The sequence below is a fragment of the Leptonychotes weddellii genome, chromosome 14, assembly GCF_054177405.1.
Source record: "Leptonychotes weddellii isolate Sample4059 chromosome 14, ASM5417740v2, whole genome shotgun sequence".
NCBI lineage: Eukaryota > Metazoa > Chordata > Mammalia > Carnivora > Phocidae > Leptonychotes > Leptonychotes weddellii.
Window position 1 is genome coordinate 52525108 of NC_138382.1, and position 22334 is coordinate 52547441.

The window sequence follows — 22334 nt, forward strand, 5'->3', positions numbered from 1 at the left end:
ATTCATTTTTTAAAGTCTTTCTCTATTTGGCCTAAATTCGATGGGAATGATTGATAAATGAATATTTCCATATTTTCTCTGGTGAACCCCAAACCTGCATAGCCCAGAGGCAGAGTGATATAGGGGAGCCCAGAAGCAGAGAATGGGGATCTGATTCTTCTAACCCCAGATCCAGTATTCCTTGGTGAGATTTGATAAAAACTGCTAGGCCAGGTGAGAAAGGATCCAAAATGTTTTGTTCTGTTTCTTTAAATCATGTTCAGTAGAGGGGACATTTGGTTTGTCTTTTCCCCTACCATTGGGTGCTGACCCACTGGTCACCTGAATTCAGGCTGAATCCCGTTTGGCCCCAGAATTCTGGAACGTGGACCAGAATCACTGCAGGTGAAGCCCAAAGGGTCTGGCTGGAGTCTGGCATGCCAGGCCCGCTGGCTTTTCTCCTTGCTGGACTCCATCAGAGACAACGGCACATGCAGGGTAGGCAGGGTCTACATCTCCCTGTGTGCAGAATGCATGAAATGTGAGCCCAGCAGGGACGGAGGCCTGCAGAGGATGCTGGGTGGAAGCTAAGCACTCTGGAGGATTCTGAGCAGATATTGAAAGCAGAGAGATTATTGAGTTGTGAGCCATGGTTTCAGGGAGGTCAATGCAGGAATGGGCTATTAGATCCCGTTCCCAGGGAAAAGTTTACAACCTTTGTCTTTTTCTCTCCATTTAACACACTGTTTTAAGACAAAATAATGCTGAATCAGTGTCAAATTCTAGGCAGTAACATCATACCTGGTATGATTAGCAACATTTAGAATCATCGAATGCAAGAGCCATCATATGGAACATTCGCCAGGATAGTTGATAGTCTGGGCCATAAAACACACCTTAACAAAATTAAAAGAAGAGGAAACAGATAATGTCTGCCATCAAACCACAATGCAACTAAACTAGAAATCAGTAACAGAAAGATAGCTGAATGCAAAGAGCCAGGAGGGATCTTAAAAATCAGATAGCCTGGTCGTTTCCTTCTCCAGATAAGTTAAGTAACTTGGCTAGGGCTGCACAGCAAGTCAATGCCAGAGCCTGGAGCAGGACCCCATGACCTGCTGCCTGGTCCAACCTTCTTTTCTCTACTCCGGATACCACTCGGGAGTTTCACATGTAGTGCTGCCGGCTTTCTAAAGGGGGTTCTGCTCTCATTTTCCTCCTGTCCTTGGAGAGTATATGGAATTAGATTCATAGAAGAAGAGAAAGTGGGGGGGAAAAAAAAAACCAGTTAAATAAAATCTCTTTTTCCACTCTCTTCCAGTTAGTAGTGTATGTGCTAAAAGGAGGTAGGGGGATGTGTCGTGACATCAGGATCATGCCGCCATCCTTGACTATCTGTGGGAAGGAGGACTGCTTCCTTCTCCCGGACTTTGCTCCCAAGGAGTCCGATCACAGCACAGAAACATCCAGGGCTTCATAGAATCCAAGGCCTGGGTGGGATTATTGAGAAAGAGGAGCCAGGACTCTGAACTGGACCTGATGTTATAGGATCCTAGAAAGTCAGGGCTGAGAATTAGAAACCTTCAGGTTCAACCCCTTTCCCCATTTTATAAATATGGAAGTGGAGGGCCACTGTTAGTTCCAAGGATCATAATCGTTATCAGTATCATCGCTGTCGTAATTTGTTAGATATCTTCCTTATGTCGGGCCCTTCAAGTATATCATCACGTATAATCCTTCCAACAGAATCTTGGGGAGGGTATTATCCCCATTTTACAGAGGAGAAAACCAAGGCTTAGAAAAGCGAAGTAATTTATCCCAGGTATCTACAGGCAGAGCTACATTCTTTCACAAAATAGGGGTCTGGACAAACCTAGGATTAAAGCAGCTGGGCCCCTTGTCTGATGGTGTCTTTTGTTATTTCATGATGTCTCTTGGGAGAGCACAAAGGGGAAAAAAAAGAGAGAGACCCAGTTAAGACAAGTGCCTCATTTCCTCCTATCTAAGTAGTTCCTCAGTCAGCACCTGGTGCTTGCTGGCTGTTCCTCCGCCAGCCAGGTTAGGGCATTGTGACAAACCTAGGCACCCCCCTGCCTATTCTTTCACTGAACAATATTCAACAACTTACTGGGGGTCAATTATATGCCAGTCACTGTGCTGCTGACAAAACATGGGACCAAACACACACACGGAGACCTCCAATCAGAGCAAAGCAAGATGCTTTTTAAAACTATGCCACAGGCTACCAGCTAGGAGCATCAGACATATTAACAGCCAGGAAGTGTAGGAGTGGAAGTCACAGGGCCATGTTTAAGTCCTGGCTGGACCACTGTTGGCTGTGTGCCTTGGGAAAGTCTTAGCCTCCCTGAGTCCCCCGAGCCTCATTTTTCTCATCTGTAAAATACAGATTAAAATCCATACCCCAGGAGGAACTGAGAGAAAGGCACAAACGCACCCAAGGCTGCGTTAGGGCACATATGTACATGAGTATTCCTGCAGATCTCTTAAGTCTCTGTATTGTTGGTTGTCCTTTGATTATTATCTTGCTATATCAATCTTCCTGCCAAAAGCAGGAAAGACTTTTTCCTCCAGTGACTCAAGCAAAACCCTGACTCTACCAGAACATCCAAAAGCTGGACAAGGACTGTATTCCTACTTGTATCTTTCTTCTCCTGGGATCCTTTAGATCAGCGCCATCCCAGTAGAATTTTCTGCAGTGATGGAAATGTTCTACACCACACATGGCTTTGGAGCACTTGAAATACGGCCAGGATGGCTGAGAAAATGGGCTTTATATTTTATTTAATTTTCATGAATTTAAGTTGCCACAAGTCCTGAGTCTGATGGCCCATGACTGCCTGGGCCCTGCTAAGGAGACACCGCCCCCCTCCCCGCCTGGTTTGTTTTACCTCACAGAAATCCACCTGCAGCAAGCAAAAATCATTCTCTTCTCCTATTGGTTAATTCTGTGGTTCCCAGACTCCAGTATGCATGAGAATCAGCTGGAGATCTCCATAAAACAGTCTCTCCTACCCTCAGAGTTTCTGCTTCCGTAGGTCTGGGGCAGGGCCCAAGTTGTTCATTTCCGGCACATTCCCAGGTGCTGCTGGTCTGGGGACTACACTTTGAGAACTGTGGCTTAATTAGCATCTTAGAGACAGCTGTGCTTTGGTGGAATCAGTAGACCCTGGAGGCCTACTTGGACACAAACCTCTGGGCTAATGGTTCTTCTCAACAATGGCTGCTCTTTGGAATCCCCTGGGGAGCCTTTGAAATTCCTGATGACCAGTCCTCCACACCAGACCAGTTAAACTCAAATCTCTGTGCGGATGAGCTAGACACGGTGTTTTTTTTAAACTTGATCTCAGTCTTGCATCAGGATTGAAAACCACTGCACTAATGGGACTTCACCAGATTTCTTTTGTCTGTTAAGAGGTGACAAAATTTTGCTCTGTTTACATTGTGAGAATCAGATGAGACTAAATGCAAAAAAAAAAAAAAAGGCTTTATAACCGTGGGACCTAAAAATGAGGATTTAGGCACTGACAGTCTTGGCAAAGCCTATTTGCAAATGGTGCTGCCGTCCCCGTGGAACTGAGCTAATGAGGCTCTCTGTGGTTTGCCTTCTAGTACTGTCCCGCCGAACAGGCCGCTGCAGGAACTGATGCTGAGCACGTGCAACAGTTCTACAATCTCCTGACAGCCTCCATCGATGTGTCCAGAAGCTGGGCAGAAAAGATTCCCGGATTTACTGATCTCCCCAAAGAAGATCAGACGTTACTTATAGAATCAGCCTTTTTGGAGCTGTTTGTTCTCAGACTTTCCATCAGGTAATTATGATGATTTTATCTTTTTTTTTTTTTTTTTAAGTTCTCCCCTTGCTTTGAAGAAGTTGTGTTGTGTTTGTAACGGAGTCATCGATGAAAAGTTTGCTCAGGAAAGAAATAGGAAGTATGGTCAGGCGTGAGTGAATCTGGGCCGTGGGTGAGAGCACTAGCCTGGGAGCCAGGACTCCCAGGTTCTAGTCTCAGTTGCAACATGGACTTGCTGTAAGACCCTGAGCTGGTCACTAGCCTCCCCTGAAATTCACTTTGCTTTGTGAAACGAGGAGGTTAGATCTGTTGATCTCTGAAGCCCAGGGCAGTTCCAACATTCTGTGATTCTAGGATGATTCTCTCATGGTGCATAAGGTATTTCCTGGCAGGCGAGTATTTGTTTTGAACATTGCATTTACCTCATGGGTTTCTATTTAACGAGTGACTGTTCTAGTACGCCAGATGGGACTCTAAAGAGTTCCCACAGCTTCTCAACCCCCAATGTTTACTCCAAGAGAATAGCTTCTGGATCAAAAGATCTGGTCCAATGTATCCTACTCAGTGACACCAAAGACAGAGAGGCAGTGATTTTCCAAAAAGCTGGAACCTGGGATCCAAGCTTCTCTCCAAGCTTTTCCTGCGGTGTTACCAGAAACTCTTGTTTGAAGTGCAGATTGCCGTGCCTCATTCTCAGCTATTTTGGTTTGGAGCTACTTTGGGAAGAAGTCCAGAAATCTGCATTTTTAACTCATGCTCCCATGATTCTGATGCCAGCAGCCTGAGGTCCAGGTTTTAAACTCTAAGGCTGAACCATTCTGTCCTGCGTGTGCCTCTGTGGCAGGATCTGTAGGAGAGACAGAGGTGGAGTTACATCTAGGGAGTCAGCATTAGCATAATTACAGCCAGTCTGCTGTGCACAGAAGCCAAGCCAGCAAGGGGACTGTCCTCCATTAGGCAGGCAGCAAAGGATTAAGTAAGGGATGCGCCGTATGCAGGCGGGTGCCTCATACGCACTACTCACCAAGTCTTCTCCAGTGCCTGTTTCCAGGAACAGCATATACCTGGTGCTAAGGACATAATTGCTAAGTGAATGAATGAATAAAGCTACTCATCCAAGAAGCCCAAATCAAAAGATATTAACTTGTTAGCACAATGAGCTGAAAGAGAGAAGTATGTAGCAAGAGATTGGAAAATTAAAGGAAAGGTAAGATTTAAGTAAGGACCATAGAGAATTCAGAATTAGTTACGCCTAACACTCATTGAGCTCCTCTTAAGTACCAGGCCCTGTGCATGGGCCTTCAGATCCTTTATTGAATTCCCACAACAATCATAGGAGGTAGTAATCAGAATTCCTGTTTTATAGATAAGGAAAAGGAGAGCTGAAAGGAGTCTCCCAGGCCCCACGGCTAAGTGGTAATGTCTTGGTGTTCCAGGGCACTTTTCATGAGAGAGGAACGGGATGATGATGGACATAATATAAACTATCAGGCAGGTTTAGAAATAGCCCTCCACAGCCCCACTGCTAAAAGTACAGAAGGAGACCTAAAACAACGCCTACTTTGACTTTGCGTCCCTTTTTATTTCTGTGATTGACTTCTGGCAGTTGCAAGGACTTGGTGTTCTTAGAGTCTGCACAGTGGAATTGTAGTGTCTAGTCTCGGGTCTTATCAGTTTTTGACATTTAAGAATAAGAGGGAGAAGTCCTGGCCAAGGAGCCCTGAAGGGAACAAGCTCGCATTCACTACAGAAAGAGGCGGTGCCTGGGGCTTCACTTCCATCCTCCCAGAGTGCCTGCTCCTCTGCGTCCCATCCCTGGCAGGACAGAACCTGATTCGAGTAATAAGAGAGCAGGGGCTCCCCACCCCGCCCCCCAGCTCCCCAGGGCTGCCACTCACCCAGACAGCGCAGACAAGTGGCGGTGGTGGGTGATCCCAGGAGCACAGTCTTGTCCATCAAGAGTATCCAGGAAGGTTCTATAGCACCAGGCCAAACTCTGAACACTGTCCCATGGCTGTTTAGGTGCCTTTGTGTTCTGATGTTGGACAGACTGAACACACCCATTTAATGTGTCTCTATCTCCCACCCCTATGACTTTGTCTTGTAGGTCGAACACTGCTGAAGATAAGTTTGTGTTCTGCAATGGACTTGTCCTGCATCGACTTCAGTGCCTTCGTGGATTTGGGGAGTGGCTCGACTCCATTAAAGACTTTTCCTTAAGTTTGCAGAGCCTGAACCTTGATATCCAAGCCTTAGCATGCCTGTCAGCACTGAGCATGATCACAGGTAAGCACCACCCTGGCCACCGAAGTGACCGTGTCCCCCTTCCTCTCCTTTCCTGTGTTAAAGGTGGATTCTGGCTTTGGCTGTCACACACACACACACACACACACACACACACACACACCAGAAGATTGGGGAAATGACTGCCACTTAGAGCCAGCCTTGGCTTGCCGTAAATAAAACCAGCATGTTGCCACATCCCTATGGAAATGAGTGTTGAGTCCAGTGAATCAACAAGTGCTCACTGATCTCAGCACTCTGCTCACATCAGTGGGTTTTCGGAGACGATAGCACACATCCCTGGAGGAGCCAGAACATGCACACGAATGCATGTGAGACAAGGTGCTGTGCCATGGTGGGGCGAGGGAGTGAGTACAAAGGTGGGGGTGTGCTTCTCAAAAGGGGTAACATGTTAAAAGCATGGATGGTCCTTAATAAAAGCACAGGATATCTCCAGGCTAAAATGGAAGGACTGAGAATTCTAGGGATACATAAAAATTTGCTAAACCCATTGACTATATGGCTGTCATAAGTTTCAGGAAGGAAATGAGTAAAAAAAAAAAAAAAAGAGTGCTGGGAAGTGAGACTGGCCTGGCAGGGAAGGGTGGGGTGAGGCATGAAGAGCCTTTCACACATCAGTGAGGAGGTCTGAGTTCATTCGGGGAGCAGTGGGGATCCGTGGAAGGTGTCGACCAGGGGAGCATCAGAGCCAGGCTTGCATTTTAGAAAAGCTACCCTGACAGCTGGTTTTGAGCACCAATAAGAGGAAAAAGGCCAGAGCAGCTATAGGAGCTGTGGTTCTTAATGAGCCAATGAGGCTTACATCTTTGTATGTTTGTTTTACTCACTAAGTAGAAATTAATAGATGACGATGAGCCCAGGACACGTGAGGGCCAGACAGTCCCCAGCTGGACATACTGGGCAGCTCAGTGCAGAGAACACCAAGAAGGAATTAGGAGAAGGCGGTGCCAGTCCCACCTCTGCCTCCAGCCTGCTGTGTGTCCTGCAGTTACTGCTGCCCGGCTCACCGCCCTTTATGTGGAGATTTGCTCAGGGAGGAGGCAGTTTGGCACAGCAGAATCAGCTTGGACTATGGAATCCAGCACCCCCAAGTTGTAATCTGGGGCCCTGTATTTAATAAGTGTGTGCTACTCAGTAATGCATTTCATTTCTCTGGACTACAGTTTCCCCATCTGGAAAATGGGGATAACAACACCTATTCTATGAGGCAGCACTAAGGATTATGGGAAAGTAGGTTTGTGATGTAGCCAAACTGGATTCGGAAGAGGCACTCGATCCACCTACATTCCATCCTGGAACGGTGGTGACAGGGACCCACTTAAAGTAGGCACATGCCTGCCCCTCCCCCTTGAAAGCCCTAGGGAGTCCAGAATCAAACTCAGTGGCATGAGGAAGCTGATGGTGGCTTTAGGAGGTGTTATGTTTGGGGAATATCTCCTTGGATGCTTGAGAGGCTCAAAGGAGGACACTGGTATTATTGAAGAAATGAAGCTGCACTCGCCCAGCGCTCAGGCACAGGCCCCCAGCCCCCCACCCCCCGTCCCCCCATCCTTCGTGGGGTAGTCCCAGTCCCTGCCCCCGGTCCTGCCGGCCTGGGCAGAGCTGTCCTAGGTGCTGTGGTTAATACCCACAGGAAAAATAAGCTCCTCTTCTCTCATTTCTGCACCTTGCAGTACTTTGTGATTTGCTGGTTGGGAGGGGGGTTGAAATGTATGAAAGCATCAGGAAATGGCAGAAAAGGTGATGTCTGGGAAACAGCAATGTGCGTTGTTGCAGATACTCATTTCCATTTGAATATGGGCTCCCAGGAAATCCTGACTTTGGAGTAAGCTCCACTGATGGTGGGGCTGTGATCAGCTGGGCTACTGGCATCAGAAAACTCATCCCAAAATTGTCTGCTCCTAAACCACAAGGAAGAACTCATGAAAAGGAAATCTCTTTTTCAGGAAAATCAGGAAGAATCTGGGCAGTATTAGAAGTTGGCATACACATGGCTTTTATTTTCTACTTCTCTTCTTCTGCTTCTTCCACCTGTTTCTAGGCCTCCTTGTGAAAAACTAGGTGGTGAGGTGGGGCAGGAAATGGTTTCTTTCAGATCACTCTCATTCCGCACAGTTGTGGTTGTCAAATGTTTTTAAGTCCCCAATTTATCTGCCCTAACTATCTCCTTTCACCGGTGCCCCATCCCTGACGTGGGAGCAACAGAAATGCTTTGCTTCTGATGGGATACCGGTGAGGTGAGGTCTGGTAACAGTTCATTATGTTTCATACATAAGAAGACCCCCAAACAGAAAGTTAGTGTGGAATTACCATTTTATAAGTATCCATTTGTTTAAATAAATATTGAGGGCCTACTATATGCCAGGCCTGGTGTCAGTCTCTCAGGATGCAAAGATAAGCCATGCATCAATTCTACTGTCAGAAAGGGTATAGCCTTCTAGGAAGTCGTATGTGATTGGGACGCAATGAACTCGATGTGTGGTGGTTAGGGTCCAGGTCCTTAGAAGCAATAGATTTGGTGCAGGGAAAGTCCAGATTACTGCTCACTTTTTTCAGGCAGAGAAAGTGGATGTGCTGGTCATGAATGGCTTCCCAAGGAGGTAGCGTGTATCCATGGGAAGATGCAGAGGAAGGACATTCCAGATCAAGGAAACAGCAAGTCCTGCTTGCTCCTTTGGGGAAAAGCAAGTACAGCAGTGTTGCATTACACATGTGTTAAATCCCACATATAATCTGGATAGGAAGAAGAATCAAAAGAGTGCAGGCTATCATACTTGAAGAGTGTCTATCCTAGAGTGAGCATGAGACAGAGACCTCATGTCCACAGTGGGTCCTAGGCTCTCTGCTTCTGGTGGCGAGAGCTGCACTTTGGGGAAATTTGAAGGATTTTCAGGGAAAAGATTGGTTCAATGTGGTATCTATCTTATAGCCTGGTATGATGATCTAGCCTCAGAGTAAAATGCCTTTCCCATGCAGTGAAAAGGGAACTAAGATCGGAAAGGCCATTTTAGACCAGATGGTGGAGGGAATCTTGAGTGCCCAAATGCCATTTGGCATCACTACACTAAAAGAATGTTCTCCACGGCTTTCTTTTCCCTCACTTTTCTCAAGTGAGAAAATGACTCCTTTCTCTTATGCCTGTAGTCTTTTTCCTGGTCTTGTTGGAACATGAATTCTAAGATTGAGGAACAGAAAGGAAGGCTGAACCAGGGACAGAAAGCAATGAACAATGACGGAGAAGGGCCAGGCAGGTGGCTGATCCTGCCATACCCTCCACCACCTGTCTTCCCAGAGCTCCCCTGCTCATTCTAAATGGTTACCTGGTTACCCTGTTTTTATATCCCATATAGCCATCAGCTGCATTGCAAAGAAAACTAAGTGTAAAACTTGGCAGGGCAATATCATTTTTTAAAAAGGGGTAGGGATTGTCTTGGGATTTGGAGATTGGGGATCTGAGTTCAAGTCTTCACTCTGCTACTTCCTAGCTGTGCAGTCTTGGGCTAATTTCTTATGTACTCTCTCTCTTTTTTTCCTTACACTCTCTGAATCTCAGTTTTTTCATTTTTCACAGAGATGATCGTGTCTACTTGTAGGTTTCCTATAAAGATTAAATGAGCTAATGTGTACTTTGAAGAGAAAAAAAATATTAGACAAACCTTCATTATTATTATCTTAAATGTTATTTTCTTACCCCCAGGAAGAGCTAGCTATTCTCCTGAGAATCCATACAATTTCCTGCATCCCTACAATTGCACATACACATTATATTAAATAATTTATTTGTGTCTCTTCTTCTCTAACTAGACTGTGGGTTTCTTGAAGGGCAGGAAGAGTGTTATTCATCTTTATAATTACTTTGGCATTTAAAAATGTCTTGGCACATGGCAAATACTGGTTAAATGAATGGGTTAATTGTGAACTTCAGAAAGTCTCCCAAATTAGGAAAATTAATTATTATTTTTTTTAAAGATTTTATTTATTTATCTGAGAGAGAGAATGAGAGACAGAGAGCACGAGAGGGAAGAGGGCAGAGGGAGAAGCAGACCCCCTGCTGAGCAGGGAGCCCGACATGGGACTCGATCCCGGGACTCCAGGATCATGACCTGAGCCGAAGGCAGTCGCTTAACCAACTGAGCCACCCAGGCGCCCGGAAAATTAATTATTTTTAGCCCACCACTTTGTTGTTAGAAAATAGTCTGAATTCCTGAGGACTACCGTATTTCAATTCAGATTAATTCAGTGATATTTATTGAGCATCTGCTATGCGCCAGGCACACAATCCCTCATCCTCAAAGAGTTTGTGGTCTCCTTGGGGAGACAGACACATATTCTAATAAACCAAAGACAGACAGACTGGGAATCACTACCACAGCCTCAGCACAGACTGCTGACCAGCTTGTGGCTTCCTGATCAGCATGGGCTCCGTGTCTCTGGGGACCGCCCTGCAGTAAAGGCTGTTACATATGCAATGAGAAGTAGCAGTGAGATGACTTCCCCAAGAAGTGGAGCTCAGAGCAGAGCAGGAAGGTCCTGGTTGTTGGTGAGTGTTAGCTTTCCTCTTTGGCTGCAGCCGTATACTGTTGTCTCCGTGTTGGCCTGTGCCCTGAGACCTGCTCGGAAGGAGAAGGAATTGCTTGTCTTTATTGGGTCTCCTGATGGCTACCATCACCCTGTCCTCATCCCCTGCTGCTTGCCAGGAGGAAGAAAATCTGTTTCTTGTGTGTGCCCAAGAGACAGAACCGGGAACTGTAAAAATTCAGCTCAATGTAAGAAAAACTTTGTAATAGAACTATCTGATACTGGGACAAGCGGCATTGGGGAGTTATGTTTATGGAGACTGGATGAATGCTGGGTGCAGACTGGCTCAGGCATCTCGTAGGGACCAGGATTGGCTAGAGCAGAGCTTCCCCAGCTTTCGTGTGCATGAACTCACTAAGCGTCTCGTTAAACTGCACATTCTGATGAGGCAGGTCCAGGGCAGGGCCTGAGATTCTGCATTTCTAGCAAGCTGCCAGGTAATGTTGATGCTGCTGGTGCAGGGACCACACTTGAGTAGCAAGGGACAATGAAAGCTAATGGTGATTAGGATTCCATGAAATTAACAATAGCTACCGTTTTAAAATACTCCGTGCCAGGCGCTGCGCCAAGAGCTTTACATGTGCTCTATTGTTTAATGTTGTTTAGTAAGTAGATTTGGAAGGACCTGGGATGGATTACAGCAGAGATGGGAAGCAGAGGGACCAGCCAAGAGCTATGGAAACAATCTAGGTAATAGTTACTGAAGACCTAGCCCAGAGGCAGTGAGAGTGAGAGGAGGAGCTCTGCAAGGAACATCACAGAGATAATAATCAAAGTTCTTGCAATGGATTAACTATGACGGCCAGGGGGTGGAATCATTAGACAGGGTTATGAGAGCGATGGGGAGGGGAGGGCGGTGAAATCCTCATAGGCACTCAGAGAAGTGGCTGAGTTGAAGAAGATGTTAATGAGTTGAGTTTTAGACAGAGAGGATACTTGCTAATATTTTTTAAGTACTTAACTATATGCTGGCATTGTCCCAAATACTTCACATGTATTAATTCATTTAATTCTCACCACAACCCAAGAGGCAGGTACCCTTATCAGCCCTATTTTACAAACGTGGAAACAGACCCAAGGTCAGCGGGCTCATTAGTGGCCGAGCTAGGTTTTATATCCAGGAATCTGGCTCCAAAGCTTCTAATGTGGTAGGTTTTAGAGTTTGTGAAGTTCTTTACCATTGTGTGCTGCTCATTAATTTCCAACTTGTGTATTTATTCTGAGCAGCCTACATGTTTAGTATCATTTAATCATATTTTACAGGTCATTGTTCCTCCATGTACATGTTCATTGAACAGATAGTTATTGGTGTCTCCTATGTAGTAAGCTTGGTGCTGCAGGTATAATGGTGGGCAAACACAGCCCATGCCCCCATGGAGCTCACATTTAATGGGGGAGGCAGGCAAGAGTCAGATAAATATCTGATTTCGCCCTGTTATATCCTTCAAAGGGAAAAAATAGAATGCCTATAGAAGAACATGATCTAAACTGGGAGCAAAAAGGAAAGTTCCCTTGAAGAAAAATTTGATGTGCATACAGGATGAGTAGATCTTAACTAGGTGAAAAGGGAAAACCATGAGCACAGACCTTAATAGCTATATTATTTCACTCAATCTCTCCCTCTCTCTCCCTCTTTCCTCTCTCCTATTCCCTCCCTTTCCCCCTCCCTCCCTCCTCTCTCTCCTCCTCCCACCTGCCTCCCTTCCTCTCTCAGCACGGATAGCTACAATTGTATAGGAATCCAACAGTTTCTTTAGATACCAACACCACATGGATCAGGAATATGATCTGTTGTCTGTCTGTCTGTTTTGTTCACTGCCCTACCCCAATAGCTATACCATTCCTAGGCACAGAATAGGCACTCAGTACGTATTTGTTGAAAGAAGTAATTAACCAATTAGTTAATCAGGTACACAGAAAGTAGGAAGGAGTTACAGGGAGGCTGAATTCATCTCAGGATGAAGAACATTCTAATATGTTGTTCAAGGCATCCTGGTATAATAGAAACATGTCTGGACTTGGAGCAAAATAAATTAGCCATTTGCTAAATTTGACTGTGGGCAAGTCACTTAACTCTCTGAGCCTAAGCCTTCTTATCTGTTAAATAAAGATCATCTTTGTCCTGCCTGATTCACAAGGATGTTGAGAGGGTGTGATAAAATAATGTAAGTAAAAGAGTATAATATAAAGTGCTACTAAGCATATTGTTATTCCCTAGCTGGTGCCGGGCACTGTCTTGGTGACGTCTCAGTAGGGATTTTTGTCTTGGGTGGGAGTGTGAACTAAATCACTCAGATCCTTTCCAACTCATATGTACTACGGTCATGACACATAAATGCGTTACTTAACCATTTCTATAAGATGCGTCTTAAAGGTTTGGATGCAGAAAGCTGAGTTCAGAATCAGAAGTATTGGATAAAAATGATGTAGATCAAAAAGCAAGAAATGCTGGAAGAGCTTGTTTTGTTTGATGGTGGACAAAGATCTTACACGAAAATCTGTGTGTGATTCTCTAGGAAGGGGGAAATCCAAATGTCCCACTTCCCCCAGATTTGATGGAGTCTCTGTCTGTCAGCACTGCAACCATGTTTACCAGGCACCAAAAAGAAAGAAGGTCCCTTAAACTAAAACGTCAGTGATTGGGGTTTTAAGGAATTTCAGATTACTGGGAAGGTCCCCCGCCACTTGGTGACTCCCTGGTGATTTGGAAATCTCGCTGACTGCTGGCAGAAATTTGCATGGAGACTGAATTTTTATCTCAGCCCTTTTGAAAAAGTAAAGAAACCACAAATCCAGTAGCTGTTCGAAACAACAAAGAAGGTGCCTTTGGCTTCTAACAGGAGTGTCTCTGAATTCCTCAAGGAATTCCGGGCCTAGGGTTGATCCAGCTGGCAGGGAGGGATCGATCTCCACTTGAATTCACTGAATAAATAATGGTTGCCATAGTTATTGAGCAGTCACAACTGGTTGGAGAGCAGGGAAAACTCTGAGGCACCTTCTGTGAGTTTGGCCATGAGAAAGTCTAGTTATAAGGTTCCATAATCAAGCCCCTCCCCAAATGCAGCCAACACCTTGCTCCGTTTCTTTATCCTGAAGATGAATACGGGATCTTGAATATAATGCAAGACATGGGGCACTGAAAGGAAGGCAAAGTTTAAATCAATGGATTGGTATTTTATTCCGGGAAAAGGCATCTCTCCCCGAGTTGTGAACCTAATTTGATATAGCTTGGTATTAATAGAATTTACTATCCACAAGATGACTGTTTGATCATGTTACAGCTGCTAGAGAGACCAAATCCCAGATTGTGCTATGTTAACAGGTTAATATACAAATACTGCTAACTGGGAAATTTTAAAAGAAAGGAAAAGAGTTAGCTGACAATCTCATAAATATTCTCACTTTTCTGTTTCCTTTGACCCTTCTCTATAAGCAGAAATAAATTTTGCATAGCTGTCATCACAGCTTAGATACTATTTTATATTCTGTTCTTTCTTTAATGTGGTATTATATATTTTTTTCCATGTTGCTTCATAGCCTTCCTATTTGTCCTTTCTGATGTCTGCAGAATCTTCCATTATGTGCATATATACCATTTAGCAGTTTCCCTATTCTTCCACCCCTTATCTTTTTCCCATTTTTTAAATAGATACTGCTACCCCAAATGTCTTCATGCATACAGTTTTAGTCTTCTGCTGAATTTTGCCTTCAGATAAATTCCCAAGAGTGGGATTCCTTGGTCAGAGCCTATGAACATTTTACAGCTCTTGAAGTTCACTGCCAAACTTGCAGTCTGCTTTTTTGTGTTTTGGGGGGCGAGGGGGTAAAACTTTAGGAAGAACACCGTTGCAGGCAGAATTTCTCTTGAAGTTCACTCCTGGGTACGTCTTTTGAGACTAAACAAAGGGACTATGTATGCAGTAGAGATAAACATAGAGGACAGGTTTGCACCTGGGCTGATTAGCTAATAGTTTCCTGGGAAAAGCAAAATCGTGCCCTGCAAAGCTTGAGAAGTAGGGCACTTTGCCGCCTTTTGTTTGACCCTGCAGTTGCCAGCCGTTTGCTACGCGGCAGGCGCCGTTGAGGGGACTGACTACCACGGGTGTAACGCGCTGCCGTAGGCAGAAGGCCTTCACGTAGCAGCATCTTAGTTAAGCCTGACAATAACCCGTGGAAGTAGGTTTTATTGTAGTTGGGCTTTTTCTTTCAATTTGTTGTGTAATATTTAGGACACACAGAAAACGGGGCGCCTGACTGGCTCAGGCTGTGGAGTATGCAACTCTTGATCTCAGGGTTATGAGCTTGAGCCCTACACTGAGTATACGGATTACTTAAAAAATAAAATCTTGGGGGGCCTGAGTGGCTTAGTTGGTTAAGTGTCCGACTCTTGATTTCAGCTCGGGTTGTGATCTCAGGGTTGTGAGATCGAGCCCCCGCATCAGACTCTGTGCTGGGCATGGAGCCTGCTTAAGATTTTCTCTCCCCTTCTCCCCCTCTCCCGCCAACCTCCCCCCGAGCCCACTCTCACGTGCCTGCGTGCATATGCACATGCACACTCTTTCTCTTTTAAATAAAATAAAATGAAATCTTTAAAAAAGAGACACACAGAAAGGAACGAAGAAGAATACAATAACGGCTTGTATATCTACCACCCTGTAATCCTCATTGTCCTAGAAGGACGCGGAACCTCAAAGAGATGAGGTCACATGGCTAGTAAGTAACCAGAACAGAAACCCAGCTCAGCTCTGGCAGCACAACCAGTGCCCTCTGCTCTATGTGAGACGCCTGCAAGGTACAATCCAACGGAGATGCTGCTGGCAATTTTCATGGTTGTAGTTTAATGTGGTTATAACACATCAGAGCTGGAAGGGACCTGAGAGGTCATTACATCCAGCCTCCTCCCTTTTTTTTTTTAAAGATTTTATTTATTTGTTTGACAGAGACAGACACAGCGAGAGAGGGAACACAAGCAGGGGGAGTGGGAGAGGGAGAAGCAGGCTCCTGGCTGAGCAAGGAGCCCGACGTGGGACTCGATCCCAGGACCCTGAGATCATGACCTGAGCCGAAGGCAGACGCTTAACGACTGAGCCACCCAGGCACCCCAAGCCTCCTCCTTTTAAGATAAGCCTTAAAGAGGGAGGAACTCACCCAAGTCATACACAACTAGCCAACCTAGGGAAGAGTGCAGAACTCCTGGTCCTTGGGCCTCCTTTGATTTAGGGCAAGAGAGGAAAGAAATGTCTGGGTCTTGCTTCATTTTGCTAACTGAATCTTTTTTGTTTTTGTCTTAAGGAAATAACTTCCCTAACAAAAATATCCCCAACTGAGGATTAGGAGTATACTTATCTTGATGAGCACTGAGTAACGTCTAGGACTGTTGAATCACTGAACACTTTTGTACACCTGAAACGAATATAATGCTGTACGTTCATTATACCAGAATTTTAAAAATTAAAAAATACATACCTCCAACTGAAGAAATAAACGCAGGAAAAATTAGACGCTGTCGCTTGATTTCCCTTTGGAAGGATGTCTTCCATCCCACAAGAATTATTCTTTTACATGTAAATATATTAGAGATAAAAAACCCTGACTGAAATAAGTAGGGCCAAGCCCTCTCTCAGGAAAGAGGCTTTAGTATCTAAATGCTGAGGGAGAGCAAAGTGATTTGTGCTGGACGTGAGGCTCCTTTCTGATTAAAGAAGCAACATTACTCTGGGGCAGGAGGACACAATCTTTGGGACTTTGGGAAAATCACTTAACCTTAAAATAAAATAGGAGATCATAATATTTAACATGGGGATCCCTTTATATCTTGTTTTATAAAATACGAGATACAGGTGTTCATGTCTTGCTACACTGGGCCTCTTCCTTTCTTTTTGACTTTTCCATCTCCACAGCAGGAAGATGTGTGTATTTTGTACAGAGCGCCAGGTGTAGGTCAATAGGTGTTTCAAGGGGGGCCAAAAACAAGGAAAAGAAAAGCTGGATTCTCCTCAATGCTGGTTAGCATGAAAACACAAGAAATGTGCTTTATGCTGGGTGTCGTGGGGCAGCCCTTGCATTAGCAAATGGAACTTACAGACCGCCCCCCTTCCCCACCTGTTAAGATGGGAACATTAATTCATTTGCCTGGATGTGTTTCTTTGTCACTCTGAAGAAGAGTTGCTTCCTGACAGGGCTTTTGTAGGATGATGTCTGCAAAATAATTACCACTCTGTCATTCATTCAGTGTGACTGTGGGCCAGGAACAGTGTGCTTCGCCTAAGTTGGTCCTTCTAGAAACCCTAAATTAGGGATGATCATTACCTTCATTTTATAAGGAAACTGGGACTCAGAAATTAAGAGGCTAACCCAGGGGCACACAGCGAGGAAGTGGCAGGACTGGGATTCAAACCCTGGTGCCGTTTGATACCAAAGGCCATGAGTTACCTCTAAGAGGGAGGCGCTTGGATTGTAAAATGCTATCCCAACTGGTGGAAGAAGACACAGGCCTCCCTCAATTCAGGATGCAAAGTCTCTTAAGATGGGGTGTCCAGGGGCACCTGGCTGGCTCAGTCCACTGAGTATCTGCCTTCGGCTCAGGTCATGATCTCAGGGTCCTGATTTCTGAGATTGAGGCCCACATACGGCTCCCTGCTCAGCGGGGGTCTGCTTCTGTCTCTCTCTCTCTCTCTCTACCCCTCCCCACCCCCACTCATGCTCCCTCCCTCCCTCTCTCTCTCTCAAATAAATAAAATCTAAAAAAAAAAAAAAACGATGGGAGTGCCTGGTTGGCTCAGTCGGTAGAGCATCCAACTCTTGATCTCAGGGTCATGAGTTAAAGCCCCATGTTGGGCATGGAGCCTACTTTAAAAAAAAAAAGAGAAAAGCAAGAACAGAAAAAAACAAAGTCTCTTAAGATGTAACCGCTTCCTGAACTTGCCCTTTTCTATCCCTCTGCAGAACGACATGGGTTAAAAGAACCAAAGAGAGTGGAGGAGCTATGCAACAAGATCACAAGCAGCTTGAAAGACCACCAGAGTAAGGGACAGGCTTTGGAGCCCAGTGAGCCCAAGGTCCTGGGTGCGCTGGTAGAACTGCGCAAGATCTGCACCCTGGGCCTCCAGCGTATCTTCTACCTGAAGCTGGAAGACTTGGTGTCTCCACCTTCCATCATCGACAAGCTCTTCCTGGACACCCTGCCTTTCTGAACGGGAGCAGCCAGAGCGGGGAGCCGCCTCAGTGGCCAGCACCTACTTGCTAAGCAGCAGAGGAATGGGTCTGGACACCTACCATTTTCTGTCCTTCCTTAAGAGAAAAAGCAGCTCCTGTAGAAAAGACTTTTTTTTTTCTTTCTGGCACTTTTCCTTACAACCTAAAGCCAGAAAACTTGCAGAGTATTGTGTTGGGGTTGTGTTTTATATTTAGGCTTTGGGGTTGGTGTGGGAGGGGAGGGTATAGTTCATGAGGGTTTTCTAAGAAATTGCTGACAAAGCACTTTTGGACAATGCTATCCCAGCAGGAAAAAAAAAAAAAGGATAATATAACTGTTTTAAAACTCTTTCTGGGGAATACAATTATAGTGGCTTTGTATTTAAAAACAAGAACAGCCAAGGGTTGTTCGCCAGGGTAGGATGTGTCTTAAGGGTTGATCTTTAGAATACACTTCCTGTATCAAGGGTATGTATGTGGTGCAAACAAGGCAGAAATTCTCTCTTCTTAATTTCTCTCTTCCTTTATTTTATTTTAACAAATGGTGAAAGATGAGGATTACCTATAAATCAGACATAGCAAAATGATAATGGTTGTTCGCTTCCATATACAAGTGCAATTTTTAAAGTGCTGTCTTACTAAGTCTTGTTTATTAACTCTCCTTTATTTTATATGGAAATAAAAAAGAGGCAGTCATGTTGGCAAATGACACATGTTAATTTTCCTAGCAGAGGCTTTGTCCACCTGACCTGTAGAGCCCTTCTGAGGTACAGTCCATCCAAGATTTTAGGTCATTCTTAATGGATCCAGATCTCTGCCCTGACTGTCCAGCTGTCCTGAAAGGGGCTCAGATCATAAAATGGATTGCATACAGCTGTTTCGGTTGTGTTCTATCAACCCAGACAGAGTTCCCTAAACTTGCTTCAGTTAATAGCAACTGACTGACACATTCATTCAGAAGCCCTAGGAGCATTCAGTGAGTCTCAAGTGTTTGATCCCTAAATAAGAACATACAAATAAGTAGGAACTGATCATACAGGGTAAACACCAGAGGTAATACGATTTTTAAAATATATATAATTTAATTTTTGTTATTGGTTACAAGGACAATTTTGGAGAGCAAGCGAGTCTTACTTAAAAAATAATAGTATGAATGTGACTACTAGACCGGATTAGTGGGTTGCGTTTCAACATTCCGTGTTCGTACTCCCTTTTGTATGTTTATATTGTCGATGCCATATTACTATGAAATAATTTGTTGCATAGTGTCCTTATTTGTATAAACATTTGTATGCACGTTATATTGTAATAGCTTTGCCTGTATTTATTGCAAGACCACCAGCTCCTGGAAGCTGAGTTACAGAGTACTTAAATGGGGTGTTCACAGTGACTTGGATACACCAATTAGAAATTAAATAAACAAATATATATATATAAATATAGCAGGTTACATATATATATATATTTATAATGTGTCTTTTTATTAACCATTTGTACAATAAATGTTACTTCCCATGCAGTTATTTTATGATTCATTTGCAGTGACTTTTAAGGCAGTACTGTTTAGCACTTTGATATTAAAATTTTGCTTATGTTTTGCTAAATTCGAATAATGTTTGAAGATTTTTAGGTCTAAAAGTCTTTATATTATATACTCTGTATCAAGTCAAAATATCTTTGGCCATTTTGCTAAGAAACAAACTTTGAATGTCAAACTGATGTCACAGTAGTTTTTGTTAGCTTTAAGTCATTTTTGCTTTAGTCTTTTTAAAGAAAAAATAACAAAACTATGCTGTTTATATTGTCATTAAATTATACAATCAAACAAATGCCAAATGAATTGCCTAATTGCTGCAAAGGATAACCCAGTAGCAAAGCATATATGTTTTTTCCCCCCAAGATTCATTCTGATATTTGATCATGTATTATGTTTGTATGAGCTTTTATGAAATATTATTATTTTTATATCCAGGTGATAGGGTCTGCAACATTAGGCTCTTGGAACATTATACTTGTCAACTGGTGCCCCACCCCTTCGAAACTCACAGAGGAGAAAACTAAAAAGTAAAAATTGCCCAGGTCCAACAGGCTAGTACCAGAATCAAGACTAGGACCTAATTCTCCTTTCCATACTGTTTTTACTCAACTTATTTCATCTATAGGAAAACAGGCTTTTAAAAATAACCACTAATATTTACATTTTATCAGATAACCATGAGTAAAGTAGTACTTTTGCATTAATTTTTTGAGCGTATATGCAAACATAATAAACATTATTAAATATCAGGAAAGCTAACATTTCATACAAGGTAGCTTCAGACCAAATTCAAATTGAATTTGAATAAATTAGAAATACTGTGCATACATAACCCTTTTGTGCACCATTAGTATTGGAAAGTTAATCCTTGTTTTCTGTCATGTCCATAAAAGAAAAACAAAACAAACAGAAAAACCAGAGCCCTGGAGAAATGCTGTTACTTTTTATTTTTACACTCATCAGATTTAAGGAAAAGACTTTTTAGCCGTGATTCGTTGGAAGGAATGAAGGTTTTTAGTTATAAGTCCAAACACTAGTGTTGAAAATAAAGGTTATAGCCAGTGTTCTTCTGTCTTCCATAGTTGTAAAAACTATGAGAGCCTCCCACGTAATCCATCAATTCGACTCTCTTCTTTTGTCTTAATGTTGACACACAAGTTTATGCAGAGTGGATGACCCAACTAGCTCAGAAGAGGACAGCAAGAATTAAAGCAGGTGATTCTTCCCTTGTGGGAGAGCTCTCTCAGTGTGAACATGCCTTCTGTGGGCAGAAATCAGGAATCCACCAGCTGTTAATGGAGAGTGCCTTGCTTTCATTTCAGACAGCAGAGTTTTCCAAAGTTTCTCTGCTCTTCTAACAGCATTGCTCTTTAGTGTGTGTTAACCTGTGGTTTGAAAGAAGTGCTCTTGTACATTAACAATGTAAATTTAAATGATTAAATTAAATTACATTTTATCAATGGCTACTGGTGTGTTGAATAAGCATGCTTCATTTAACAGTATTCTTTTCATCATGTAGTATTTGCTGTGAACTCTTAAACACATCCCCAAATGGATTTTTTGAAGGCTTACTAATACTGAAAAATTAATAGGCATTCTGAATTGGAAATATATTAAACCTTACTGATTGGGAAGAAGGACATTCTAAATTCAATAACCATGTATTGACTACTTCCTGTGGACAAAGCACTGCCGTATGCTTTGAGGAGATACAAACATGTACAGTGTTTGAAGCTACTTTCTTTCAAATATATATATATACATATATATAATATTTAATAGAACTAATAATTTCTTGCCTAAAAATATTCTTTAAGGGTATGAAGGATTTTTTCTATATCAAGATGATGGGATAGCAATTGTTTATGAACCAGAATTTACAAGAATCAAGATTAGAATTCTCCAAAATTGATCAGTACTCTCCGCCTTTTTGCTGACACTACTCTATATTGCCTAGAAACGCCTCTCTGTGGGCAATGCAAATGCAGCTTTCATTCAACTCTACCCCAAACATCATATATTCTAGATTAGGGCAAATGTATTTTGTGTGTGCATTGACGGCTCAAAAAAATAAATGTGGAGCTCTATAATTTAGTTCATCATTTCATACACAAAGAATTTTTTGTGACATCTAAGTGCTATGTTCAGTCTAGGGGCCAAACCCTTCTTGCTTCTCAGCAGGGCCTTCATTTCCTCAACTATACAGTGTGATTAGTAAGAAAAGAATGAGAGGTATGGTGGAGCTCCATCTTGCATATGGATTTAAATATAGGTGCTTAGCCGCCAAAGGGGACTCCAAAGGCAAAAGTCTGGTTTGAACGAGGAGGGAGGTGGGAAGTTCAGGACTAAATACGGGGTAGATGCCTGTAGTTGAAATTTCGTAAGTTAAATGCACAAAGACTACAAAAGAAGCTAATTGTTGACTTTTTTTTTTAATTTAGTGCACAGTTGAGTGTTGTTAAGTACATCCCCACTGTTGTTTAACCAGTGGCCAGAGCTCTTTTCATCTTACACAACTGAAACTCTGTAGCCATTAAAAAATAACTCCCCATCCACTCCTCCTGCAGGTCTGGTAACCACCATTCTCTCTGTCTTTATGAATTTTGCTATAGGAACCTCATATAAGTGAAATGTTACAGTATTTGTCCATTTGTGTCGGGCTTGTTTCATTTAGCCTAATGGCCTCAATATTCATATTACAGTATGTGTCCTTTTTAAGGCTGAATAATATACCATTGTATGTCTCTACCACACTTTGCTTATCCATTCATGCGTCAGTGGACACTTGGGTTGCTTCCTCCTTTTGGCTATTGTGAGTAATGCTGCTGTAAACATGGGTGTACAAATTTCTTTGCAGGACCCTGCTTTCAATTCTCTTGGCTAACTGTTGATGTTTGAGCTTAAGGATGATATCAGTGCTCTTCAAGGAT

General features: G+C 43.3%; 1 protein-coding gene across 3 annotated transcripts in view; it reads left to right on the forward strand.

Moving 5' to 3' along the window:
* NR4A3 (nuclear receptor subfamily 4 group A member 3) overlaps window positions 1–20866 on the forward strand; it is a 38683-nt gene extending 17817 nt beyond the window's left edge. For 2 of the 3 annotated variants that reach the window (XM_081803269.1, XM_081803272.1), the window contains exons 6-8: window positions 3610–3809; window positions 5899–6077; window positions 17619–20866. In XM_081803269.1, coding sequence (XP_081659395.1) covers window positions 3610–3809; window positions 5899–6077; window positions 17619–17866 — 627 coding nt within the window. In that variant the 3' untranslated portion in view covers window positions 17867–20866. Of the gene's footprint in view, window positions 1–3609; window positions 3810–5898; window positions 6078–15965; window positions 16173–17618 lie in introns of those variants that run through there. The other variant, XM_081803271.1, reaches the window with a different exon arrangement.
* The last annotated feature ends 1468 nt before the right edge of the window (window positions 20867–22334 follow it).